Source organism: Manihot esculenta, chromosome 13 (assembly GCF_001659605.2).
Source record: "Manihot esculenta cultivar AM560-2 chromosome 13, M.esculenta_v8, whole genome shotgun sequence".
Lineage (NCBI taxonomy): Eukaryota > Viridiplantae > Streptophyta > Magnoliopsida > Malpighiales > Euphorbiaceae > Manihot > Manihot esculenta.
The window spans coordinates 6,665,880-6,693,466 of NC_035173.2; the positions used below are offsets into that span (position 1 = coordinate 6,665,880).

The window sequence follows — 27,587 nt, forward strand, 5'->3', positions numbered from 1 at the left end:
TAATACTAAAATCTAATAGGTTAAAATATTTATAATGATAAAAAGTTGTGGAATACTAAAAAATATTTATATTTATAATGTATAATGGAATCAAAAACTTGAAAAATTAACTAACTTGTTTCTAAAACATGAGGAGTAAATAATTAATTTCACTATAATACAAGGATTAATTAATTTTAAAAAATGAAATAAAAAAAAAATCCACAGATCCTCAATAGCAATAATAAAAAATAAAATTAAAACAGTACATAACTAAATTAAAAATACTGAAGGAATTTAAATTAAGAAAATTATTTGGACATCCACACCCTTATTTCTAAAATCAAAGCAATTACAAACAATATACCAAGAACAATCCCATAGCCAGCATTCCATCCACTTCCCTCATTTCCTAGATGAATTCCGTAGAACACATTTGCTATTGCAAACACCATCAATGTCCTCCCCACACTATAATGATACCAATTCCAGTACTTTCGTGCCTTTGATAACTTGTCTGGTCGAGCCAAAAATGCCATCACCTATATTCATGCGTATAATAAAACAATTAAAATTTATAAGTAAATCAATAAGTTTCAAACTCAGAGGATTGCAAACCTGGAGGGATCCGAGAACAAGAATGAAAATCCCAAGGCCTTTATGAGTAGAAACATCAACACTGAGACGATCTTCAAGGAGAAATCCACAAATGATTCCTGCTATGCCCAGAAGAAATCCCAAGGATTGAATGCCAATGTGAAGATAGAACCAAATAGGATCCCATTGCTTGCAGTATCGAGCAACTATTGCTCCTATTATCATCATAATTCCCCAGCCAATCATGTTCAGTACTCCATGGCTCTTTCTTAGTCCTCTATGAGGATTCTCGTTGGCCGTCTCACCTGTTTCATTTCGGATTTCAAACAAATGTTTAAAATGAATATAAAAAATAAATTTATTCAGCAATATATAATTATATATAGTATAGAATATAGATTGTGCATCTTAACAAGCAACGCGTTTTAGAGGTCCGCTGATCAACGGCTGATTAAACTAATAATGTGTAGAAAAAATAATGTGTATGCTTAGTTCATGGTCGTTACTACATATTATATAATCCACAAATAAAGGAGCACTCCGTTGAATATTTAATAAAAATGAAAAATTATACCTAATGCTTACCTGTAACGTAATTCAAAACCGTGGAAACCTTATCCCGGTGCTCCGTCAACTGGTAACCCGGCGCCGACGGCAGCGTACCAATAGGTCCGAGGGAGTAAATCAACCGGGAAGACGGCTGATCGGTGCTTAACTGGAAAGCTAAGTACAAACGTGACGATTGAGATGTGATCATGGAATATGTAATATTCAGGTTGCCTGAGTCGGGTAATACTTGAGTTGGAGTTCGCTCTTGTAAAAAGTACTGTTTGATCACCGCTGTACCATCCGTCGGCGATATCCAACCGACGATTGCGCTCGATCCGACCATTGAACCGCTGTTTGAGAATCCTATCCCCACGTAAGAATTTGCTTCTGGTGCTGAGAGGACGAAGCTCCACAGACTCTGAGATGTTTGCACGTACTGCAAAACAATTTTCGTTACTCTATCAAACACAAGAATTGCCCAATCTAAATGGTTTTTAAAAATTGCTTGGAGAAAATTAAGAACTTACTCGAAGGATGTAATTGTGAGAATTCCACACAGAGGCGCAATGGAGAGCTGATATATCGAAGGGAAGCTGTCGATTGAGGTTCAAATTCGCGCTGCAAGAATCAGTCTGTGAGTTTACCAGGATTGATAAAGAAGAGATAATGGTGAAGAAGAAGAAGAACTCCATGGAAATGGAACAAGCCTTCATAATATCTTCGTGGCAATTCTTTGATCTCTTGGGTTTATTGGGTTTGGTGAAGTGATATTAAAGGAGAAAGTAGTGGTTGATCATCTGCAAAGAAATTATAATGAAGCAGTTGAACTTGAATTGGCCCTTTTTTTTTTTTCTTACTTTATAAAATGAAAGTTGTTGCAGTGATCATGACCTGTTGATGTAAGTTAGTTCTGAATAAAGAAAGGAAAAAAAAAAAAAAAGGTGACAGCAAACTAATCATGAAATTGATAAGTTTTAAAAATTAGTAGTATAAAATAAGTTAGCTGCTACAAAGAAATAATTTATAATTTATTCTGATAGTGAGCATTTTAAATTCTAAGTTTGTATTTTAAATTCAGTGTCTATTTGTTTAGAGATTTTTTTAAAAAAGAAAAAGAAAAAGAAATTGTTATTCTGCATAGATAAAGTTTATAATTTTTTTACAAAAGAAAATTAGAAATCCTATTTAATAGTGATTTAATTTTGAGACATTTCTGTAGAATTTTAATATACATAAAATAACTTATTCAAAAGATGCAGATTCACTTAGATGATAGATCCCTAACCAATGGAATTACAGAATAAAATAAAAATAAATTATTGAGAAGATGGTGGCTTTTATATTTAATTAATTAGTTGAAAGTGACAAAATTATCATATGGGTTGTAATTTTAGAACTGAAATAATAAAAAAAATCCAACAAATTAATCATTGGTGGTTGGCGTTGTGATTTTTCAAAATTCATAAAATAATTTAATAAAGTCGACCTTATAGCAGTTGGTGTCGTGAAGAAGTGTTAATAATATTATGAATTAGGTATAAATGAATTAAATTATTTACTAATCATTTTAAATTCGGCTTATAAAAATTTAATAAAACAATCAGAATTTAAGTTTAATTTTTAAAATTATTTAGTAAATAAGTTGAGTTTAAACTTAATAATATTCAGTTCATTACACTTGATTTTAAATTTATGGATCGACTTGTGAGATGGCTCATTGAATTAACTTACCGAGTAAATTCATAATTAAATTGAATTTATATTATAAGAGAATTAAATTTAATTTTTAATATTATCTCGAGCTTTTATAAATTTTTATGAGTTAAAAAGACTAAGTTTGATTCTTTTAAAATTTAATTTCATCATTTCAATTACGCTATTAAAACTCGTAGAAATTTACTTTTTTAAAACTCGAAAGCTCAATTGTTTATAGATTAGTTCACATTACATTTATTTAATTAAAGATATGATGGTGGTGGTTTCAAGATATAACATTTGGGAAGTAATTCAATAAGGATTATAATGGCTCTAGATATCATGTTGAACGATGAAATCTATGAATGATTCGGTTGTTATTTATTTTTTTCCGGAAATAAGGTTATATATAGATATATTTACAATACAAAATTAGGGGAGAAAAATGAAACAACCTTATTATAAAAAAATAAGATAAGTCTGTACAAAAAATAATATATATCAGATCTGTTAATTATGTAAATCTCTATGATTATGTAATCTACTCTTAATTAAACAGTTCATCCTAACAATTTAAATATAATTTTCATAATTAACTTCATAAAAAATTGATTATTTTAATTTATTTACTAAATAAAATACGTTTAGTTTTATTAATATTTTGAATTTAAAATAAATAAAAAGTTAAGTTTAACTCTAATTCAATGAATAAAAATTAACGAATTAAATTTAAACTTTTTTAAAATTTAATTCCACTCAACTCATTTGCGCTGTAAGCAATAAACCCGGAATCTATTAAAATTATATAATTATACAAATGCACGTAAAAGGAACCTATCAATTAGAATCCAAGCGATAGAGTTTAATTATAGCTATAATGTCATTATCCTCCTCAATTTAGGGTGACACAATAATATCCAGATTGGCTTTGGGTATTAATAAAACCATAAGACATTTAAAAAATGAATTTTATTTTTTAATTTTTTTTAATTTAAATTTTACGTGAATTCTAATAAATTTTAGAGAGATTTACTAAGTAGCTATTAAGTATTATTATTATTAATAAATCAATTCTTATATTTTTAAAAATTTATTAAAATATCTTTATTTTTAATAAAATATCATTTTTTTTATTAAAAATCAATGTAAAATGAAAAAAAAAATTAAATTTAATTATATTCTTAAATAAAATTTTATATTTAGGGTTTAAGTATTGTTATTATTAACAAGGAAATCTCTATATTTTTAAAAATTTATTAAAATTTTTTTATTTTTTTTAAATATATAAAAATATATTTTTTTATCAATAAAATAATATTTTCTCCTTCTTTTTTCATTTTTCTTCTTCTCCTTTCTAAAAGGGAAAAAAAAATATTTCCTCCTAAAAAAAAATAAGGCTAAAGAAAAATTGAAGAAAAAATGAGAAATAATTCAGTTTTTTATTATATTTTTAATAATAAAAATAAATAAAAAATTATTTTGTTTATAAAAAAAAATTATTTTAATAAATTTTTTAAAAACGAGTGACTTGCCCGTAAATTATAAAATAAATCTTCCTAAACTTTATCATTGATTTTTTGTACTGCTCTTGAATAAACTGCTCTTCTTTAGTAGTTGGGACGGTTGAAGATTTGTTTTGTCTTTCTTCCCTGTTGAGCTTCAGTATGTGTTTATGGCTGGAAAGAGCTGCGGTAGAATGGAATATTTTTTCAGCCTGGGTGGCACTTCATCATCGGGTAGTCGAAGCTTCCAGAGGGTGTCTGGGATGAAGCGGGTCTTCCTTGAATCTCACCGGGTCACTTCTACTCTATGAATTTTTAGGGCTTCATTTATTTTGGGCTTTTTTAGTTTTATTTTATATATGTATTGGGCTTAGAAGTCTCTCCTAATCATCATGTATTCAGGCTTTGAGCCTGTTTATTCTGATCTAATAAAATCTACGTATTGGTAAAAAAAAACTATTATTAAGTTGACTCAATTTTAGAAGTCGTTTTTAAAATTTTTATTTTTAAATTATAATTAATTAGAAAAATCTATCATTCATAGTCAATAAGCCAATCAAACTAATTTATAAATTATAAAATAAGTTACCACGTTTGTGTATAAACAATTTTTTCTAACATAATATAAAAAAATAAGTTGGCAAATTAAATTTTTATTTTTATACCTATAAATTAATTTAACTAAATAAATTAATATTTATTGTCTTCATTTAATTTTAAAAATTCATCAAAAAATTTATTTAGTGTATATTTTAATAAAAAATATATTTCTAAATTATTTATTTATCAATCAGTTACTACTATTTTAATTAAATATATAATTATTTAAAAATTTAAATACTTACAAATTTTAAATAATTCATAGATTCTAAAAATTATAAAACGCTACGTACATGTTGCATCCACATGCTTAATGATTTTATATGTTTTATTCTTTAAGTAGGCTTTTAATCATTGAACTCGTAGCTCAGTCTCTTTCTTCTATCCTTCTTTCCTCTTTTCGGACAAGAGTAGAAGATGCAATATTTTTTAATTTCATTTGAAGGGTAAAATTGTTAATAATTTCAAAATGCATATGTCCAAACAAAATTATCATAATCTGGCGGGGCTTTAACGGTAAAAAAACAAAACCCAAAATATACAAAAACAAAACAAAAACTAGGAAGCATTAAAAAACAAATTGAGAGAGAGAGAGAGAGAGAAAGACTTGGGACGAAGAACAAGAAGCTGCAGCTGCGAAGACTTAATTAATTACGATTTGATCCTCTCTTCTTCTTCTTCTCCACTTTCACAAAGGGAAAACAAAAATAAAAAAGAAAATTTCATTTTCTTCCATTAGTGTTAGTAAATATTTTTTGGTTTTCCCTTGATTATTCGATAATTCAATAGTCACCCTTAAATTTTGTTTCTCTTTTTTACCCACATCCTCCGATTTCCTTTATCTTTTGGCAATTTCCTCTGTTAGATCTAAGAAATTTTCGTTTCCGAAATCACCACCATTCACTCGCCTGGCCGATCAGATCCACAGCCGCTTATTTCAAATCTATGGATGAGTTTCATGGTCTCTTGGCCGGGGACTTTGGCGTCAAACCCCAGGGTAAATCCGCCCCCATGGCTCCCTCCCGTAATACCAACACCAACAGTAACAATTTCTCCTCTGTCAATTACGGTCTCGGATCCGGTGCTTCTTCTCACTCCCGATCGTCTTACTCCTCAAACAAATCTGCTCCTGTTTTTGATGATTACGATCACGATCACAGCCCCAGTGATGGTCTCTTGTTCAACGATGTCTTTGGTGGCTCGCCTATGTATACGGAATCGCGTGGCGGCGGTACTGGTGGAGGAAATAAGTCTTCTTCTTCTTCTGCATTTGATTATGATTCCATTTTCAAGGACCAGAATGCGAAATACGGGTCTATTCCTGTTTTTGATAAGCCAGTTTATGATGATGATATTTTCGATGGATTGCCAGGCCTCAAGAGTTCGTCGGTGGGTTCGCAACCGGCTAAGTTTGATGATATGTTTGCTTCGATCGGCACTGCTTCTTCCCCCAATCGTAGGGCGCAAAACAACAGCTCGCCATTTGATGATCTGTTGGGGAATTTAGGTAAAAAAGGGACTGAATCCAGGAGAGAGACTGCCAAAGCGGACAAGGATTCAGTTGCTTTTGATGATTTGCTTCCTGGTTTTGGTCGCAGTAGCACCCCTAGTATTCCCAGGTATTTGAATTTTATTTTAGTAGTAGTTTTCGTTGCTGTTGTTGGTTTTGCAAAGCAAGTGGTTTTGCTCGATTACTGAATTCTTATATTTGCGCATTGAGAAGGATTAACGTTTTCTGTAACACTTTATACGTTGGTTAGTTATGCTACGATCAAATAATTTTTATTTTTGTTGTATTGATATATGACATTATGTTGATATTTTTGTTATACATATGAAATAAGTTTTTGTAACAGGAGATACATGTTGATCGATTGGAATCATTTGCATGTAATTTCCGGCTAAGTATTCCAGTTGCATCTGTCAAACTTGGGTTTTGTAGTTTTACTTGCGTTTTAGATTTGTATAACATTTTTTCTTATTAGTAAGTTTTGATAGAAGTTTTTAAAAATTTTATACTTACCAGTGTTTGAATTTTGATTTTATAAGTTGCACAAATTTATGATTATGCGAGTAACATGTTCTTTTTGAAGCAACCATTGATTTTGGATGAAGATATGGTTCAAATCTTGACTACCATGGGTCTTTGATAAAGACACGGTTCAAATCTTGACTGTCCTAGCTCTATAAAAATAATAATACTTAGAGCTATGAAAGTTTTCTTCCTTCTGTATATGGTAGAATAAATTGTGAAGTAACAGGGTTTTTATCAGGTTAACATAATGAATTGATATAATGCTTACACCATTTAAAAGGGAAGTTGCTTGCTATCCTGAATCCATCTTTCTATTGTTTCATTTATAAGTTTCCCTCTAGAGCTTAATGTTAGTTGGCATAGCTTTGAAAATTTGGTCAAACATTTTAGTCCAGAATGATAAAGAAAAGGGGAAAAGAATAGAAGTGACAGTTTGTCTACAGTAGGAGTAGCATCTGTAGAATTGAACTACAATTGGTTGTATATATAGTTCACATGTGATGTGTAACTAATATGTGACAATGTTAATAGCATGCTGAAGCTAAAAAATATGAGCTTGAACTTTAGTTTTAGCATTTATTGCATTCCCTTTCTCTTTTGGATTAATGATATGATGGTGGACTCAAAGAATCCAAATATTTCAGGATACTTATTTTTCACAGTTAATTTTTATTTTTAATCTAAGAAATTATTATTTGATGTTTGACGTGCCCAAAGTTATAGCTTTTTGTTTTCTGGCAGTTGCTAAATGCTAATGTGCAGTATTTTTTTCTCTTTTTTTGTTCTTGGTATTCTGTTTGTATAAATAAATTTTTGGAAACTGTGATTTTGTTTTTCTTTTATGTACTATTCCTTTCCTTTTTTATATATAAAAAATAAATGCAAGTTCTTTTTGAAAAGCTAAAAATTCTAGCTATAGCTCTGTTTCAGGAAAAAAAACTTAGTACCCATTATGTGGTTTGTTAGTTATGTTTAGTAAAGAAAACTTTATGCACAAGGCTGTTATTCTGTTGGATTTGTTGATTGATCAGACTTGTTTGCTTGTGCCTTTTGTCCATGAAACATGCTAGTTGATCTTTACTGCTTTATGCAGGTCAACTTCAGAGTCTAGTCGGTCCCAGAAACAATCTGCAGATTCGACCAGGACTGCCTCCAGTATGATGGAAGACCCTTTTGTAGTTTTAGAGTCAGCTTCAACCCCTGCAGCTTCATCGTCTGGGTTGTATGTAGACCCATTGGAAGAAATTAGTAAATTCAGTACCTCTGGAAGCACAAAGTTTGACAATTCATCTGTTAATACAGGAATGTTTGATGATATGGACTCCTTTGATAATCTTGGAAGGAGAGGAAAAGATGGGAGCCCGTTAAGAACTGGACCGAGCATGGGTGGCACTTATTCAGCTGCTAGTAAGGAGCCAGTTGACAAATATCCTGTGGATGAAGCTGAAAGCCAGTCAAAGAAGAAGATGCCCAATGATGATTTCCAGGAATCGCATGAAACCTTGTTTGATATGCCTCCTGTTGGTCAGGATGTCTCATCTCCTTCATATGTGAATACGAGTTCTAATGAGGCAAATTCATCTCGAAGATCTGAAGATATTTCTGAATCACTTGATGATGTGTGGCTTACTGTGTCTGAAGTTCCTCTTTTTACTCAACCCACAAGTGCTCCACCCCCTTCAAGACCCCCACGGCCTAGACCACCTCGGATTTCAAAGTCAGAGAGAGGTTCTTTTTCTTCAGCATACTCGAGAAAGAAGGTTAATGAAAATTCCACTACATACCCCCGTGCAGCAGGGAGCTCAGTGGCATCTCAAATAGATGAACTTGAAGATTTTGCAATGGGTAGAACCCAGAGCAATTTTAGTGAACATGCTGATGCTCTTTATGGAGAAGATGTTGATGCAAATGCATCTTCTGCTGTGAAGGAGGCCATGGATAAAGCAGAAGCCAAAATCAGGCAAATGAGAGAAAGGGAGTATCTTAAGGCTGCTAGAAGTAGAGAAACTGGTCAACTAGATAAAGATGTGCAAGAAGCTCAACAGAGAGAATTAAAAGAAAGGCAAGAAAGATTGGAACGTGAGAGGCAACAAAGGGAAAGGGAGGAGGAAGAGAGAGAACAGAGGAGACTTGAGAAAGAGAGGGAAAGAGAGGAGAAAGAAAGAGAACAGAGGAGGCTTGAGAGAGAGAGTGAGCGAGCAAGGGAGATAGAGAGAGAAAGGGAAAAGGCCAGACAGGCAGTAGAGAGGGCTACCAGAGAGGCGCGAGAAAGAGCAGCTGCTGAAGCACGCCTAAAAGCTGAAAGAGCTGCTGTGGAAAAGGCAGCTGCTGAAGCTCGAGGGAGAGCAGAAAGGGCTGCAGTTCAGAGAGCACACGCTGAAGCCCGTGAAAGGGCAGCAGCAGAGGCGAGAGAAAGAGCAGAAAAGGCTGCTGCAGAAGCACGAGAAAGGGCAAGTGCTGAAGCAAGAGAGAGAGCTGCAGTTGCAAGGGCTGAAGCTGATGCTAGACAGAGGGCTGAACGAGCTGCTGTTGAAAGGGCTGCAGCGGAGGCTCGTGAAAGGGCTGCTGCAGAAGCTCGAGAAAGGGCAGCTGCTGCAACTAGAGCAAATCAACAGAGGGATGATAATGACCTTGAATCATTCTTCAGTTCTCGAGCAAGCAGTGCACCGAGGCCTAGGGCTAGCTCTACGGTTAGCATCAATGATTATTAATATTTGTGGCTTTTCCTCAACCTCCTTGTCGTATAAATGAGTTAATTGCTTAATGTTTTTTGCAGGATCCTTTCCTTGACTCCCAGAATAAGGGAGGGTCTGAAGCTGCCAGAAGGACATCTGTTGGAGCTACATCTAGTATGAAGAAAGCATCTTCAACTGCAAACCTTGTCGATGATCTATCTTCAATTTTTGGAGGTATTTACATTTGCTTAATCAGAATAACAATTGACGATCAAGCAATTCTTTATTCAATTGTACATTGGCTTAACTACTTTTGCTTGCAAAAGCTACTGGAACATCTGGAGACTTCCAAGAGGTTGAAGGGGAAACTGAAGAGAGGCGAAGAGCTAGGTTGGAACGTCATCAAAGGACTCAGGAGCGCGCGGTATGTTTTTTATATTGATTTGTAAGTTAGCCTTGTTCTTGATTTTAACATTCACACATTCATTCAACATCTAGGCAAAAGCACTGGCTGAGAAGAACCAACGTGACCTTCAAGCTCAGAGGGAACAAGCAGAGAGACATGTAAGTCGAGCGGTGAAACTTTGTTTGGATTGCTGCTATTCTTGCTTTTCTAATTGTTTAGGGGACCTTCTATTTACTTGTATTATTATACATGTGTTTTTGGGAGTGGGAGGTAGGTGCTGTTGGAGACTTGGAGTTTAAGAATGGCCTTACTGTTGGTCTGTACTAATATCTTTAGGTTAGCTTTTCATAGGCCTAAAATATGAATTGATTATTTATGATGAGATCAACATGGGCACTATTGGTTTGAGGTGGAAGCCTTTTCCTTCAACAATATATTTATATTTTGAAGGACATATGCATTGGAAGCATATACTTTAAATATGTACAAGATCTCAAGAATAGCTATCAACAAAAATGACAATACCAAAGTAATCTTGGATGAAATTTCCAATCATCCAAAAATGAAGCGTATGTTATTACTTTCTGTGCAGTTTTTGCAGGGTGATTTGTAGTGACTGGGAGAGCTGAGAGCAAGTTAATGAGTTGTGAAGTGCTGTGAAGTAAGCTGAATAAGTAGTTAACAAATTGAATAGTCAGCATGAGTTGTCAATTTGTCGTTGGATGGGTTAGTAATTAGTTGTAAGTTGTTAAGAGAATGGTAGTACAAATATGATGTACAGATACATTCATTGAATAACATTTATAAACTTCGTCTCTTCTATTTCTCTACTTTTTCCGTCTCGACTCTCTCTCCTATTCTACTTCTTTCCTGTTTTCTTGCAAGGTTGTGGTTCTGCCACAGCATGCTTCAATAATTTTGGAAGCATAGAAGCCAGTTTCTGGCTTCCAATTATCCATAAAGCAGCCAAAGGAATAACATCCACACATCATTTTGAATTGTAGTGCGAAAGAACCCCCTCTGAGCATTATGCTCTTTCTCTATGCACTTCATTTATTCCCTGATTTATCTATAGAACTTATCAAACTAACCGTTTTTTATTTTTTGATGCAGTGCATGTCTTCTTTAATTCAATCAAATTTTCATGTCTATAGAAACTAATTTGGTTGTATATTGTTGGTGGTTTCATTTTCTCTGTGGTTTTTGACATGTCCTTAGTCTGATTTTTCAATTTTATTTAATACGATCATGCTGATATTGATCCATGCCAATTTCAGCGGATTGCTGAAACACTTGATGTTGAGATCAAGCGTTGGGCTGCAGGGAAAGAGGGGAATCTACGGGCTTTGCTGTCAACACTGCAATATGTGCGTTCATATTATTTATATATTTTATATCATCTGCTGCACTGTATTAATTTATAGAATATTATTGTTAATGTTTGCAATATTCTGTATTTTATCATTTAAAGATACAAATCCATATTTCTGCTGCGTGGTTTTGAGAGAAGCAGGCATTGACTTTCTGATATGAATCACGGAGGATTGAAGTTGAATTTGTTGTGTTTGCTTTAATTGCCTTTGTTGTCAACAATTTGCTTTAAAGTGATTGTGCAATCAAATTATTATGAAGTACTTAGCCTGTTAGCCAAAGTTGATTGGATTCTAAACTGAGATGTCCTTTTTGAAATGGACAATATATGTGTGTGCGTGTATGTTTTGCAGTTGTTATTAATTGTTTACAGCTGTGTTTTGGGGAAACCAAGTCTCGAAGTGGCATACCAATTTAAAACTTTCTCTATAAAGAACCAGAACTTAATTTTGTTTCTCCACCCCCATTCTTTACACATGTTATTGCAAGTCCTGAGATGCTGCATCTTTGATTTAAATGTCTTTAGTGTGTTCGCAAAATTTAGCTACAAGATGCTTATAATGTAGATAGTGTCATTAGTCTGGAACTTCTATTTCATCCAGCTATATATGCTTGAAACAGTTGCCTTCTAACTAATAAGCAGTTGTAAGAAAACCAAATGTTAAGAGAGTAATTATATGAATTAGAATATTGAACTCGTCTGCTTATTCTTTAATCATTGGATTAAGCTCATAATGTTCCTGCATCTGTTTGGTATGTTAGATTCTCTTCCTCCACCTCTTTGAAGATGTGCATATGCGTGCAGCTCTCTTATTTATATGTGCATGCACTATCGTCCGTTTTCTATGCTGTATTGTGCGTGTGATTATCTTATTTATATATGCATACACTATTATGCGTCCCCTACAATCTGGCGAACCTTTCAACTTCATGAGGATGGTCACTAATATAAATGGTTAGTTGACAAGAATATGGAAATGTAAAATATAATCAAAATTCAATTTTATTGTTTTAAGCTACACTTTTGCCAAAATTTCTTCCTTGAGTTCTGAATCTGACTCATTAGCTGTACGTAATTTATTAAACATTTTATATTTTCAGCAGCTGCCTTCTAAAATTTATTACACTATGATCAGGTGCTATGGCCTGAATGCGGTTGGCAGCCTGTTTCGTTGACTGATTTGATTACTGCAGCTGCTGTTAAGAAAGTTTATAGGAAGGCAACTTTATGCATCCATCCTGATAAAGTCCAACAAAAAGGTGCCAATCTTCAACAAAAGTATATTGCTGAGAAGGTGTTTGACTTGCTGAAGGTAATTTTTTCAATCTTGAAGGCACAAAGGAATTTTAGCCTAGGAATCATATTTGATTAGTGCTGGTTTTGTCTTGTTGGCTTTCCCTCATTTTAGGCTTTCTTATGTTGAAATAGGAAGCATGGAACAAGTTCAATTCTGAGGAGCTATTTTGAATTCCAGTGGTGATATTTGGCTCCAAACTACTTTAATTTTGCAATTACACTGTTCATTGGGAGTGGCAATGGGCAACTGCTGCAGCAGATGTGTTTCTTGTATCTGCTGTAGTTCACAATCAAATCACCGATAAAAGCACAAACAGGGCACTTATCGTTTGTAGCTATTGAGATGCCAGAAGGTTGAAGTAGTCTCTCATAATTCAGGGGGGCTGTAAAGGTGATGTTCATCCAGCACATGCACCTGAGAGCTGGTATTGCTTCTCCATGTAGAGTATCGTTCTGCATACCCCATTTGCATTAGATTTTTTGGGTTGGGGAGGAGGGGGAGGGATCTTTTTTGTTAATTCTTTTCTATAGTGTTATATATTATTATTATTATTATTATTATTATTATTATTTTCTCTTGTTGGTTTCACTTTTGGTAGTAGGGCATGATATATTTGAGAGGATACAAATATGTTAATTGATATCAAAATGACTTCATTTGGCTTTGTATGATTGTTGGGCTGTTAACTCTGAGCTGTAACGTTTCACACATAAATATATTTATATATATTTTTTTGAAGTTAGTCTTGTTGGTGGGTGCCTGCAGAATTCAGTTTATGCACTCGGGAAAATTTAAGGGCTTATCTCTGACGAGAAACACCAGAATTGTAACATGCCTCCGACTCTTAAAGGAAAGCATTCCCTGGGTTCACTACCAGTTGAGGTTTTGATCGTTTTGTGAATGATTTTAAACTTTTACCGGATTACTTTAATTCCTAAAAATTTATAACCAAATTATACTGAACTAGACATAGGTTCTGCTCAATAATAATTTTCATGGTGCTACTTAGTGTTTTGAATGTCAAAACAATAGTATATAGAGATTGTAAAAGTAAATTATGAAAAATTACATTTCATAATGTTTTGTTAATCACTATTCTAAAACAATTTACCGCTAAAGATTTACTTTTAAAAAATAAAGGTTTATTTTTTTGAATTTTAAAATTTTATTAACATCTCTGATTTTTTATACATAAATTTTATTTATACCTTTTAGCCTTTAATGTTTCAAGATTTTTGGAAAACTAATTATTTAAAAAATAATTTTAATAATTTTTTCATAAACTAAATGTATGATTTTAGTCTTATATGTATAACAAAATCAAGTAAAAATGTAACAAAGCAGGAATCTTAAAAGCGAAAACATGAATATATTTAATGAAATTATAACACTACATTTCATAAAATAATAATAATAATAATAAAGAAAAAAGAAGCAACAAATACAATACAACCTAATTTTTTTTTTTTTTCCAAACCTCACATGAGAATTAAGATGTATAATGCCAATCACAAAGATGTTCTGCGTGGGTTTCTACTGGCTGAGTCTGCAGTACGTCCAAATTAACCTGCCGGTGCAAACCAAACTAATCTGCTATATATTATTAATATTTGTTTTTTTTAATTTATTATTTTATAAAAATACATTCATTTAAAGGATTTTTTTTTCTTTTTTTATAAAAAAACCAATTTAAATTTTATGAAAAAATAAGAGAGACGTTTTTTTCTCCTTTAAAAAAATTTGAATTATATATGATAAGAAACTCAATTAAGAGAATGTAAGTAAAAAATAAACTTGACATTAAACCATAAGCTTTTGTTGTAATAATACTAAATAATAATTGGTATTTTTAGCGCTCTACTCTTCCCCCTTTCTAAATATATTATGGAGTAGACTTTATAATTATTAGATTGAAAATATTTTTGTCGGGTTATACTTCTCGTTCAGTGTTTTTATTCAATGCATATACCGCATTTTATCGAGGGGCGGAGGGCTTACTACAAAGGGGTCTAAAAGCTCTTCCAAAGGTTCAAGTACATCATCAAAACAAACTAAAACATACAATTAAAACTAGAAATTAAGTCATTAACGACAAATTCATTTAAAGCAAAAAATATCTCATCAACAGCTATATAGGATGACTTCACGGCGATGTAATTTCCTTAAATGTCTCTTGAAATCATGTTGAAATCATGGTGAATTGAGTCGATCAAAAAATTTCTCTTTTAACAGAAAAATATTTATTTGGATTCAGACTAATATAGACTAAGGCATCTTTAAGATACAAATAAGTGTATCCTAAAATCTATTTCATTGTCTCTTGGATTCATGGTAGATTAAATCCACCTAAGAATCCGTTAATAGTAAAATACTTATTTGAATTCGGTTTATTATGAACCAAGACACCTTCAAAATACAAACAAGTGATTTCTCCATGAAAAAAATAAATGAAATCCACTTATATCTTTTGTGGTAAATCGGTCCAAGTAAATATTTTCTATTAAAGCACAAATAAATGGATCTCTAAAAAACAAATGAGACATACTTTAATATTTTTTAGATCTATAATAAACCGAGTCTATCTATACATTTTGTTATTAAATAGAAAATATTTAGCTGGACTTGATCCACTATAGATAAAAGCACTTCTAAAATATAAACAAATGGATTTCTATCGAAAAATACATGAGACCGTTTTAATGTTTTTTAGATTAATAGAGAACTTGATCCACTTAAAAATTTCCAATGAATAAGGAAATATTTGTCTGGCCTTGGTTTACCTTTCACTTTCAAGATAAAAACAAATGTGTCCTTGAATCCACTGTGGATTAGGTAAAATTTTCCTATATTAATAAATCAAATTTGACATGAAAATATATGACTTTATATGAAATACATAATTTCATCCCTAATCTTTATATAAAACCCCTAATATCATTCCAACTTTTTCATTATTAATTTTTAATACTTATTTTTATATCGTGAACATTCGGTTTAACAAACTGAATTTCTAACTCATTAAAATTTTATTTACTCGTAAAATATTAACCGAATTGAATTAAATTAAAATAAAATTGAATTTAATTAAAACCAAAATGTTTAATGGGTTATTGATTATAATGGAACTAATTAAAATAAAATAAAAAATTATTTTTAGATTATCAATTAATTAATTATACAAATAAAAATATATAATAATAATTTTTTATTTATAAAAATAATAAATATGACTTATTTTAGTAAAATAATGATTATAAAAAATAATATTTTATTAATAAAATAATAATTAAATATATTACTTAATAAAAAATTTGGTCCGTTGAATTATAAACCAATAGTAATTAAACCGATAATTGAAAACCCAATTTTTAAAAAATTATTAATCAATAATCGAACTAAATTAAATTTATATTTATCAAAATAAATAAATTTCATCTATTCGATTTGATTATTAAGTTATGCTCATATAATAAAATGCACTCTTAATTATATCCTTAATTTTTATAAATTGTAACTATTTAACTCCTAAAAATTCAGAATATTTATAAGTGATGTTCATAAGTAAGAATTAAATATTTCATAAAGCTTACATCTTAAAAATTAATAACGAAAAATTTCAAGTTGCGAACTGAATTTTTGTGTAACCATAATGAATCAAATTATATACTTAGTTTAAAATTATTTATACAAAAATAATATTTAATATGTAATAACTTTTATTTAATTAACCTTAGTGAACAGAACAAAATAAGACTCCGTATCAATGTGATTAATGTTGAATCCCACATCGATTTTAGAAAAAAGTAATGTGCTCCCTATATATGGGGCCTTATATATGGGGCATGGGGCATAAGGTCCCTTTGAGTTAACTTTTGAAATGAGCTGACCCAAATTTAACAATTAATTACACAATAGTAATAGCATTTTTTTCCCTTATTTTTCCACATAAACACTCAGTTTCCTCTCTATTGCTTATCAAACTATTAAGTTGTTTCATAACAATATAATCTGATTATAGATCATATATCAGATGAATTTAACCTAAAGCTTATGCAAATTTATGCAAGCTGAGCAGCCCAACTGTGGCACTGCTCATTTGGAGACCAAAATGTTCTAAACTATTATGACTTGTCTGACTTTATTCTTAGAGCTTTTGTTGAGAGAAAACTTTTCTTAAATGAGGATCAGAGACGTTTGGTATTCTGCCAAAAGTTTTACTACAAAGCATCTCGGTCACAGGGGTTGGCGATCTCACAGAAATTTAGGCAGCTATTGATTGGGGCAGAAGACAGGTTAATGGAGACTTGTATGGTTTTCTTTCCTTTATCGACAGATGAAGGGGATCAGCCTCAGTAGCAGCGGAAGTCTTTACTGGCTTAGTTAGATGACTCTCGATGACTAAGTCCCCTTCGACAGGAGGAGGGGAAGCATTCTGGACAGGAGAATCGTTATCCTGCTTCGATTCACTATCATCAATAGGATCAGAGGGGCATGCTTTAGAGGGAGCTGGATGAGAGCCCTATGAGATAGGTGCCAAAGCCAATGGGGTCCAGGATTACGAGGTCATGAGCTAACGGATGACAGAGAGATTGCAGCGATGCTATGGAAGACCTCTCGAGTGATATTGATTATCGACTTGTTAGCCTAGAAAACCAACAAGGTCTTCTTGATGTTCTTAGAAAGGATAAAGTTGGTAGGGAGTTTAATCTTATACATGGGCACAGAAGAAACTACAAAAGGAGAAAGGAAAGTATTAGCTAGAATTAAACAATCCAGAAAGGAAAAATTCAAAAGAAAACTCGGAAATACAAGCTTGATGGTAATGAAGAGGACATGAACAAGCATTTATCCACATCATTTTTTTTTTTCAATAGAAATCAATAGAAGAAAAGAAATTTGATCTACAAGTTTCAGTCTAGAAAATTTTTTGCAGCCTTAAAAGATATTTTGCCATGATAAGTCAACTTCCTACTCAACCCTAGAGCTTTCTTTTAACAATAGCAAAATTTTCTATCTAGCCCTTAATCTAGTCCTTATAGCCGGCAAAGATAGACAATCCAGCCCTAGGTCCAAAGTAATAGAACCCATTGACAGATCTGACCAAGCGAAAAAAAAAATCGAGGGAGGGGCAAAACCCCAACACAAACAAATAGACTCAAAATAGTTCATGAACAAGATGAAATTGGGTGTCAACATTCTAAGAGTAATCCTGTAATATTGAAAGATCTCCATAGAAAAGAGAATGAAAGGAAAAGACAGGCCGAATTCATACTATTTAAGAAAGAATATTAAGTTGCGACCGCTAAGTATCTATCAAACTTCTATTGGGCGAATCAAACAGAGCTATCTTTTCGGTACTTGTAGGAGCTCTAATCCTAAAAATTTCGATGTTTAAGAGGTCGTGAGGAAGGTGTTGAAACAATGAAAAAGAAGTAATGGAAGGGACTAGATCCTCCACTGCCGGAAATTCAATAAGAGCCATAGGAAGAGTTATAACATACCTCTACTCAGCGATGCATGATAGCATGGAGAGGAAATGTAGAATTGAGAAATAGAACAAATGTTGAAGCAACACAGATACGAAGCAGATTTTCAAAATCAAAGAAAAACAAGAAAAATGACTGACACCTATGAGTTTACTTTAGGTTAATGAAAACTCATTTGGTACCAAGCCGAGCCTGTTGTAAAAAGTGGGCTAAGAACAACATGGGTCCTAGATAATCGTTGTAGGAAGGCTGCACCCAAGCCCGCCTTCATTATAAGTCCTTGGCAAAGGCCCTGTAGAGCCGTGATCCCACTAACTCATAAGACTAATCAAGAACCAATGACCCGAAATAACAGGGATTGTGAAAACCTCGTACCCTCGAATGTGTCACCCGTATATAAATAGCAGCCAAGTCAGGACCTGAACAGTAAATACACGCCTGAAAAAACAAGAAAAATGAAAATAAACGAAAAAAAATAATCAAACTGAAATTAAACCTACCAAAAAATACTCTAATAAATATTATATTTAAATCTCGAAACATCAGTTGCAATTATAGTTAAACTATAAAATTGATTTTGATCAATTTAATTTCAGTACATTGACCTTGACAATTGGATTAACTACTTGTAATGGTGTTGTTGCGGATGATATTGTTACATATGATGCAATTGAGGTTGCTGTAGATGGTACATTTGAAGGAGCTGCTACAAATGATGCTATTGCAAATAGTGCAGTTGAAGTGCTCAAAATCCACTATTACATTGATAAATAGGTCAAAACTCAAAAGCCATTGTTGTGCCTTACTAAAATCATTCTTTAAGCACAACTTCACATTTACTTTCTCCGGTTTTCTTTCTTTATATAATAGATAATTTCAAAAACCACTATTATATTGTTTGTAATTAAACTTCACACAAAAAATCTAATTCAGACATGAATATAAGCATATTCTGGACAGATATGACATCTTCTGCTATCCACTTATTTTGTCTTTTACTCTTGTCAGGTTCTCCGGTGATGACACGTATAATTTCAGATATTTTCAGGGAAGAAAAGTTCATTCTTTAGAGAGAAAGAGGGGAAAAGAGCACGGTGTGAATCTAAATGAACAGAGAGAATCCAATGGGTTTTCCTGGCAATGGAATAAAATGATGTTGTTGAGACTAGATTGATGACGTGGTCGGAATAGAACTGTACTGTGACTGGCTGAAACCTGCGATGGAGAAAACGTGAGGTGGTAGTGGGTACCACGACAGCCACTCCCATGCTCAAATTATACCTATATTTGTGCTAAGACTTTAGAAATAAAAAAATTGGCTCTGCTCCAATTTGGCAATAAAATTGGAATGGTCTTTTCTGTAGAGAGCTCTGCTCCAATTTGGATTTCATGAGAAATGGGTAGACCTACTTATGCAATGTATTACAACTAAGAGCTGCTTCTCTGTCGCTGTAATTGAATCTCCAAATCACTCCTAAAGGTTTCTGTGCTCAACTCAATAGTCTACTTTCTAATTTCTGGTGGGGAAGTAGGAACGGGGAGAAGAAAATTCATTTAGTTGCTTGGATTCCGAGCATCAAAGATTTGTTAATTTATTTGACATTCAAATTGCAAATGCTATAAAGAAAGGAATTCGAACCAGCTTTATATGCCAAAATCTGTGGGATTGAACCTGAAAACCACAGAACATTTGCTATTCATGTGTAATCATGAGAGGGCAACATGGTTGATTAGCCCAAGTCACTACAAGGTTTCATTCATTTGCTTGGAATGAGAGTTTAAACAAAGCAACTACTGCTGTTATTGCTCGAAACCACATGGGTTATAGCAGGTAAGGCTGCAGCAGTACTGGTACTCTTTCTATTGAAATAGAATCTGATTGCAGCACGCTCACTAAAGCAATTACAGACTCAAAATCTGAGGCTTTATCTGAAATCAATGCAACTGTTGCAGCAATTCATAGCCTTACACATGAATTTCAAAACGTCTCCTTTCATTGTTTTAAAAGAGCTGCAAACATTGCCTTACACAGTTACAATCAATGATTAAACAACAATCTGGTACACACCCAGTTTATTCAATAATGTGTTGAATGAGTTTTTAACTTTTTAGAACCTTTCAGAATTTTCAGACTCATAAGATTAGGAATTGGAATATCTGTTACAATCAATCAATTAAACAACAAGTGCAAATCAATGGAAATAAAGATTTAAAAAAATAAAATGAAATATTAATCTTATATACTCAAAATCCACTGTATTCTAAAACACACAAAAATACCTTCCTAACACAATGATCTCTACAAAGATATAAGTGAATCTCTGCATTAGAAAAAAAAAATTGAAAAAAGAGAAAAAGAATGACGAGCCTATAGTGATAAATAGGTCGTATGTAACATCTGTGTGTTGTGTTCTAAGCACTATATCCATTAATCCTATTTGTTCCATTGGCATGTTTATCAGAACTGGTAGTTTTCTTTCTTCTGATGACTTGGAGACCTGGAAATCCAAGTCACCCTGTTGCATCGACGGGGACAAGCTGTCTATTCTGGTGGTATAAGCAACAGGGACAACACTGGAGTTATGAAAAGCCAGAAGAGCCAGTGACCCAACCTTCTGTTGGCCGCTTGGGTTAGAGACCATGCATACCAATTACCGGTGGATGCTCCAGTTTTACGATATGCAATATCAGCTGTGAGATTTGATGGATAGTAATTCCAGTAGATGAAAGAACTCAAAACAGGAAGATCACTGCAAGTGCTGAATGCTTGATTGCTAGAGAATGTATGGCCTCGGCAAGTTTGAGTTTGAGCCAAAGATGATGGAACCCACAAGGAGATAAGCAGAACACAAGAGAAGAAAGCAGTTCTCAGAGATTTATCCATGGCTGCTGATCTGAATTCCGATGATCAGTTGCAGAGACGCCTGGAGGGATTGATTAAGCCTGGAGGGAAAGAGTTTCAGAATGTGGGTATGTCCTGAAATTGTTCCCTGATGAGGTGAGGCTTAAGAGTTGTGGATCCAGAAAACTTTGAGGGGAAGTATTTATATAGGAGTCTCCGAGGAGCAGAGGGGCTGTGGTTTCTTGTCCCATTCCGACTGGGATTGGGAAAAGGAATTTGTTTAAAAAATAAACAGAAAAATTCAGTAATTATGTGATTGAAAGCTGTTTGTAGATACTATCCCTGTGAAAGTATCCTGGACGACGTTGTACTGTTGTTAGAACTATTACTTTATTTTGGAATTTCTCCAAAAAAATATAAATTTAATTAAATTTTGATTCTTTTGTGAACTTTAATTATAATTATAATTTACCTTTTTCTATTTTAGTCATCCAGATAAGCTTTGATAATGCCAGCAACTAAAAGACTTGGAGATTTTATACTTCGAGAATAAGATGATATAAATCACTGAAACTGAAGTAAAAGAATTTGAGGAAGATAGAGAAGAGGAGCTTAACTCAACTAATAGTGCAAAAAGTTAGTGAGTTCAACACTAGCAACTTCATTCACTTTAAATGAATTCTGATATACCCAAAAAAAAAAAAAAAGAAAAAAAGAAAAATCCATTCTTTGGCAATAGTAAGCAGGAGTTCGCCATATCACCAGAAAAAGGATTTTCTTGTGGCATATGATGATCAATAAGTTCACAACCTTGTAGTGCATCGTTGCACAAATACCACAAACTACAAATTCTGCGGCAACTAACAAAGCTGAGACTCAAGGCAACACTCTGCTGAAAGCCATTTAAGTGTATCTACACTTGGTTAATCCTTTTGCATCTTCACTATCTCATAAACAGCCGAAAAGTCTAGATCCCCTAGTCCCATGCTTCTGGCCTTCTTGAAAGCCTGCATGGAAATATTAATTGATAAGTTTCCTGTTCAATAATCAAACTGCTTTCTGTAAAATAAGACATCCATATATTTGATCAATGAAGGTATCTGCTACTTGTGCTTCTGCTCTTGCTATGACATGTTTAAGGTTTGTATAAACACACAAGGATATCGATCATTAAACATTCACGCAGGACTAAACAAGAAAGTTCAAAACATTCATCAGCAACTCTGTAATTCTACATGTAACAACCCCTCAAAAAAGGAAAAAATTTTGGCTCCATCATTGCGGAACATATGTAAGAAAGCAACATGAAACATCTTAAGAAATGAAGGCATTGACATGATTTGTTATTTCAAGCAAATTTGATTTATAACTATCCAAAAGCAAGTCATATTATTATCTAACAAATTCATGGCATCATGCTGCCTCAAATCCTTTTCTAACATATCATCAGCACATTTTCAGTTTGGGGAGAGTTAACTAAGATGAAAGAAGAGCCGAACCTCATTTGCTGCAGCTGCTACTGGCATCGATACGGCATTTTCATCTCCAAGTGCAAGAGCCAATCTCATGTCCTTCTGCTGATGTTTCAGGGGAAATGCAGGAGAGTGATTGCCTTTGAGCATACCTGGTCCTTTCCCCCTAAACATTGGATTGGCAATTCCACCTAGATCCTGCCAGAAAACACGTAATCAACGGTTAACCAGAATTCCAAGTTCCAAAGTAGGTTAACACAGAAATCTCAGTTGCTTCCTCACCAACACATCAAGAAGATTGGAAGGGTTCAGTCCACTCCTTTCTGCCAGCACCAGTCCCTCAGAAAATGCATTCATCATGCTGCAAAAGTCAAGAAATCAAAAACAATATCCAACATTGTGTATATGAGCATTTTCTCTATCTTCAAAACACGAGTCGGGATGTAGCGTTGTTAATGTCAGCTCAAAATAAGCAGACAATTCTACAGTGGATTCCATACAAGGCATCCATATAGAATGGCTTTTATTTAGCTAAACTATAATTGAGGATATATTAAATCAAGAATAACTGTGGCTTTGCCTAAAGCAACAAATACAGATTCAACGGGTCTCTGCTGTAAACATTTAACAATTATCTAGTCAAAATAACTGAAGACAAAATGTTTTCATTTAGCTAGTACAGGAGTCCCACTAAAGAAAATAAAACCAAGTTAAACTAAACCTCTGTGAGCATTAAATGATCACAAATGAAATTTGAAGCAAAATGTTTGATTTTTGAGTGAATCCCCCTTTATGAATAGCCAATTCTATCATTATCATTTCCTGCCCTAGCATTATGATCGACAATGCAAAAGATCATCCAAGATATCATAGTTAATCTATTGATGCAGACAAGTATAGACACTGGATAAGCTGCAATGTAAATAATAGATAATATTATGAATACTGAAATTCATTATCCTTCTGCTTATTTACTTCTCTCTGAATATTAACCTTGTATTATGATTTTTCTAGGTAAAATATCACTAATTCAATTTAATCTTCAATGCAAAAAGCACCAGTTACCTGCCCATTATCATGTTGACCACAAGTTTCATTTTTGCTCCATTTCCAATCTCCCCCAAGAAGAATGACTTTTTCCCCATAACATCAAATGCTGGAATCGCTAAATCGTACAGTGCCTACAATAAAAAGAAGGCTCCGAATGAGCCAGTTAACAATGGAGGGATCAAAAACTTACCCAACTTAAAAAAATAGCACATATATTAGAAGAAGCCTGCAGCTTTTCACAATCATAGTAGCATTGGCATAATGAAATCGTCTGGTGCCCTAAACATAGCACTAATCAGTAATCAGAAGGGCTCCAAGATAGAACACTGCTTGTTCTTTTTTTTTCTTTTCACCCTCTTGTTCTTCACATATTTTCTCTGTTTCATTTGGAAAAGCAATCAAGTCATTTGCATATTTCCATGTGAGCACAACTGGTTACCCAAGATATTCTCAAGAAAAAATTACAATATGCAGGAATGTGAACCACTTTCCGATGTGAGAGAGAATAGAAGGTCACATAATTAAAAATATGATGATGAACAAGTAATAGGAATAGGCAAGTAGAGAACAGGATAACTGGGTCATCTGAGATTTTCAAATTCATATTCTACTTGCCACAGAGCATTTTCATCCATATCTCTGAAGCATTGGACATGTGTCTGCCATGTTATTCATAACCTTCCTCTATTATATGATATATGGAACATGATTCAATCACCTGCGTATGCAAATAAACTAGAAAGAGCTTCCATGCATACAGGAGAGTGGAAATTTTTTACTCTCTTCAATATCTCAAAGGCATAATCTAATAAGAAAGCTCAGTTTAGCACGCAAGTTCCCGGATACCAAGCAAGAAATATCTAAAACATAATGGATTTGTTAATTTACCTTGTGCCCAGCAGCAAGAATTACTAATTGACCAGCTTCTGCAGGTTGCTTGCTACCAGAAACAGGAGCTTCAAGGAAAGATCCTCCCTTTGCCGTGATTGCCTGTAGATGTAAGCAACAGAAATAATAATAATATAAATGTGGCTCCTAAATGTTTTGCTAAAAGGAAAGAATCAAGTTTGCTGTGCATCATAAAGATCAATCTAGAGATGTCTAATAAATCTGCCAGAGCTTTTTTATCAGCAACAACAAGAGCTTATGATCCAAAACTAGATGAGGCACATGGTTAGTCCAAATAACTTTTGGAAGCATACATTATCATGTAAAAAATTTCATCATCTCTCGAACAAGTCAAAGGGTTTGTTTGGCATTATTGTGGAAATTGTTGTTGAGAAAAACATTTTTTTTAAATATTTTAGTGAGAGAGTATTAAAATGATTTAAAAGTAAATTTGATAAGTTTTAATCAGAGGAACACTCAAAACAACTTATTCCAAAATGCTTATTCAGCAACATCTAAAATGATACTTATTCATAAAATAGCAGTTTTGGAATCAATCTCAATGCCAAATAGGAGATAAATTAAGACTAGGCAGAATCATTCAAAGGAAAGAAAAATGAAATCAGCATTTAGCATCTCATAGAAACCTGGCTGATCTTGGTGGAAGTTTCAGGATCAACAGTTGACATGTCAATATAACCTTTGCCACTACAAATTTCTTCAAGAACTCCATCTTTATCAAAAACCACCTGAAACAAGCATCGATTTCAGTAATAAAAAGTGCAAAAGACAACTTTTTTGTTCCTTTGCAGAGAAAAGAGAAGTATTGCAGATCAGAAACAGGAATAATACAGACCAAAAGAGTGGCAGCAGGATCAGACAACATAGCAATGATAAGCTTACACTTCTTGACCACAGCTGCAGGAGTTTCTCCAATGGATGCACCTAACTCCACCAGTTCATTACACTGCACACAAACACACACACACACACAACAAAAAAAAATCAATTGGGCATCAAAATTTTTCCTGAAATAAAATAAAGAAATGGTAGATATGAAGATTATTACCTTGGAGAGAGTCCTGTTCCAGACAGTGACCTTGAAGCCACTCTTAATCAAATTGGTGGCCATGGCCTTTCCCATTATCCCCAGACCCAAGAACCCTACTTCCATTTTCTCTTCTCTTAGTCTCTCTCTCTCTCTCTCTCTCTCTCTTTCTCTGTACTGTGTAATCTCCTTCACAGACCTATATCAATACAAATGCTTGAAAAGGAAATTATTTGTATAAAAAATAAAAAATGGGGTCACAATCATCGGCCTCGTCACCATTTCCTCTAAAATATTTGTTAGTGTTTGTCTTGGGTTAGCACTTAGAAATATAATAGATAAATTATGATTAAATCCCTAAATTTTTATAAAAATATCTGGTTCATCCTTTTGAAAGTCATGGTTAAAGCGTTCTTATGTTTGATTAAAAAAACTGCTTAGTCTTTCTATTAGAAAAAAAAAATATTGCATAGTTTCTATATAATTATTTTTTTTATATTTTTTATATTTTTATATCAACCAAATATAATTAATTAAGTGCCTTTTCCAGTGTTTGTTTCTCTTATCATGATCGTTGATTTGGAATCTGGATTATGTTGTGTTAAAACAAAGGGATGGATGAGTGCCACGTAGGATTTACAAGAGTGGTAGATCGTACTCCAGGTTTATAGGAATATGAAGCAATGAGAGTATGCGTTTGTCTGTCAGTGAGTGAATGAGGAGATCTCTGTGACTGGCTAGTTTTCCGCTGAATCAATGCCGATGGGGGCCCATGTTTGGCCTTGAACTTGTGGCTGCTGTCAAACGAAATAGAAACTTCTCTTTTTGGCATTTTTACCAATATCGTATTTTAAAAAATGGGTTTAATAATTATTAAATTAAAATTTTGTGTATAAGTTTAATATTTATTATATATAAATTTAATTATTTTTATATAAAATATAAATACTTATTTATTTATTATTAATCCCTTGTATATAAAGGTAAACTTAACAAATTTCAGAAAATGATGTAGTCATTTGTATATGATGATTTATTTGCCGATCTTAATTGATTTTAGAAATAGAATATAATTTAATTTAATTAATATTTTTAATTATTTCTATAATTATTATTTAATTATTTATTTTTTATTTAGATATAATTTTTTTTATAAATAATCATATAAAATAATTATAAAAATTATAAAAATTAAGAGTAAAATATAAGAATATTCTAAATTTTTCTAAAATTTTTTAATATAGCAGTACAAATACATAATTATATCTGTATATTATTTAAAATAATTAATATATTAAAAATTTAAATTAAAATTGTAATCCATTAAATGATTAAATAAAATCAATTATAAATTTATTAAAAAGTATTAGTTATTGTTAATTAGATTTTAAATTTATTAATTGTTATTTTATGAAAAATTAGAGTGCAATAGAAAATCTAAATTATAATCAATAGTAAGTAATTTATGATTAATTTATATTTAGTTATTATAAATTTTTACGAGATTAATTGTTTGATATGATTTTACTTATAGATATTCAATAAATTAATACTAAACAATATAATTATAAATTAGTTTTTAAATCATATAAAAAATTGCGTGTCAGATTTTATAATTTTATGAGAAATATTTAATAAATTAGATTTAATTCAGTTAGCTCCGTTTATTTGTATAAATGTAAATATTTTATATGAAAAATATTAAAAAATATTTTTAGATAAAATAAATTAGATTTAATTCAGTTAGCTAAAAAGGTTATTTTTCATACAATATATTTTGCTTATATATATCGTTATATGTAAAATAATTTATATTTATAACTTATTTACAATTTTTGCAAATATTTTAAAATATATTTTAAATTTAATACAATTTTAATTTTTTAAAAATTAAAATTTATTTTATTATATATAATTAATTAAAATAAAAATTTATTTTATTTTTTGTTAGAATTAGTTCAAAAGTTGGATTTATAATTAAAAAATGATAATTTACAATTTATTCTTTGTGATTTAATAAAATATCGTTCAATTTCTTTTATTTTTTAAAATTCATATAATAAATAAGCTTTGTATACATTAGTTCTGAAAAAT

General features: G+C 32.2%; 3 protein-coding genes across 3 annotated transcripts; 1 reads left to right on the plus strand and 2 right to left on the minus strand.

Moving 5' to 3' along the window:
* Positions 1-206: 206 nt before the first annotated feature.
* Positions 207-1,963, minus strand: LOC110630450 (cytochrome b561 and DOMON domain-containing protein At3g07570). Its single transcript, XM_021777958.2, has 4 exons — positions 1,653-1,963; positions 1,162-1,561; positions 598-881; positions 207-521 (listed from the first exon to the last, which is right to left on the minus strand). Exons 1-4 carry the CDS (start codon positions 1,836-1,838, stop codon positions 291-293), a joined length of 1,101 nt encoding a protein of 366 aa, XP_021633650.1. The 5' UTR covers positions 1,839-1,963; the 3' UTR covers positions 207-290.
* Positions 1,964-5,487: 3,524 nt separating this feature from the next.
* LOC110630449 (auxilin-related protein 2) lies at positions 5,488-13,445 on the plus strand. The gene is made up of 8 exons (XM_021777957.2): positions 5,488-6,541; positions 8,051-9,647; positions 9,734-9,866; positions 9,959-10,056; positions 10,131-10,196; positions 11,316-11,405; positions 12,546-12,722; positions 12,839-13,445. The coding sequence occupies exons 1-8, from the start codon at positions 5,868-5,870 to the stop codon at positions 12,875-12,877; spliced, it is 2,874 nt and encodes a 957-aa protein (XP_021633649.1). The 5' UTR covers positions 5,488-5,867; the 3' UTR covers positions 12,878-13,445.
* Positions 13,446-21,676: 8,231 nt separating this feature from the next.
* Positions 21,677-25,701, minus strand: LOC110629014 (glyoxylate/succinic semialdehyde reductase 1). The gene is made up of 8 exons (XM_021775850.2): positions 25,515-25,701; positions 25,302-25,412; positions 25,093-25,194; positions 24,446-24,547; positions 23,573-23,688; positions 22,790-22,868; positions 22,535-22,705; positions 21,677-22,042 (listed from the first exon to the last, which is right to left on the minus strand). Exons 1-8 carry the CDS (start codon positions 25,617-25,619, stop codon positions 21,959-21,961), a joined length of 870 nt encoding a protein of 289 aa, XP_021631542.1. The 5' UTR covers positions 25,620-25,701; the 3' UTR covers positions 21,677-21,958.
* Between the last annotated feature and the right edge of the window lie 1,886 nt (positions 25,702-27,587).

What these genes read in the sequence shown, in the direction of transcription:
- LOC110630449 (XM_021777957.2), top strand. Translation starts at nt 5,868, where the DNA reads ATGGATGAGTTTCATGGTCTCTTGGCCGGGGACTTTGGCGTCAAACCC. An exon ending in TGCTGTCAACACTGCAATAT is followed by an intron (nt 11,406 to 12,545) that starts GTGCGTTCATAT and finishes CACTATGATCAG; the next exon opens with GTGCTATGGCCTGAATGCGG. An exon ending in AGGTGTTTGACTTGCTGAAG is followed by an intron (nt 12,723 to 12,838) that starts GTAATTTTTTCA and finishes ATGTTGAAATAG; the next exon opens with GAAGCATGGAACAAGTTCAA.
- LOC110629014 (XM_021775850.2), bottom strand. Translation starts at nt 25,619, where the DNA reads ATGGAAGTAGGGTTCTTGGGTCTGGGGATAATGGGAAAGGCCATGGCC. An exon ending in ATCCTGCTGCCACTCTTTTG is followed by an intron (nt 25,195 to 25,301) that starts GTCTGTATTATT and finishes TGCTTGTTTCAG; the next exon opens with GTGGTTTTTGATAAAGATGG. An exon ending in TAGCAGCTGCAGCAAATGAG is followed by an intron (nt 22,043 to 22,534) that starts GTTCGGCTCTTC and finishes ATTTCCATGCAG; the next exon opens with GCTTTCAAGAAGGCCAGAAG.
- LOC110630450 (XM_021777958.2), bottom strand. Translation starts at nt 1,838, where the DNA reads ATGAAGGCTTGTTCCATTTCCATGGAGTTCTTCTTCTTCTTCACCATT. An exon ending in CTCACAATTACATCCTTCGA is followed by an intron (nt 1,562 to 1,652) that starts GTAAGTTCTTAA and finishes ATTGTTTTGCAG; the next exon opens with TACGTGCAAACATCTCAGAG. An exon ending in GGTTTTGAATTACGTTACAG is followed by an intron (nt 882 to 1,161) that starts GTAAGCATTAGG and finishes GAAATGAAACAG; the next exon opens with GTGAGACGGCCAACGAGAAT.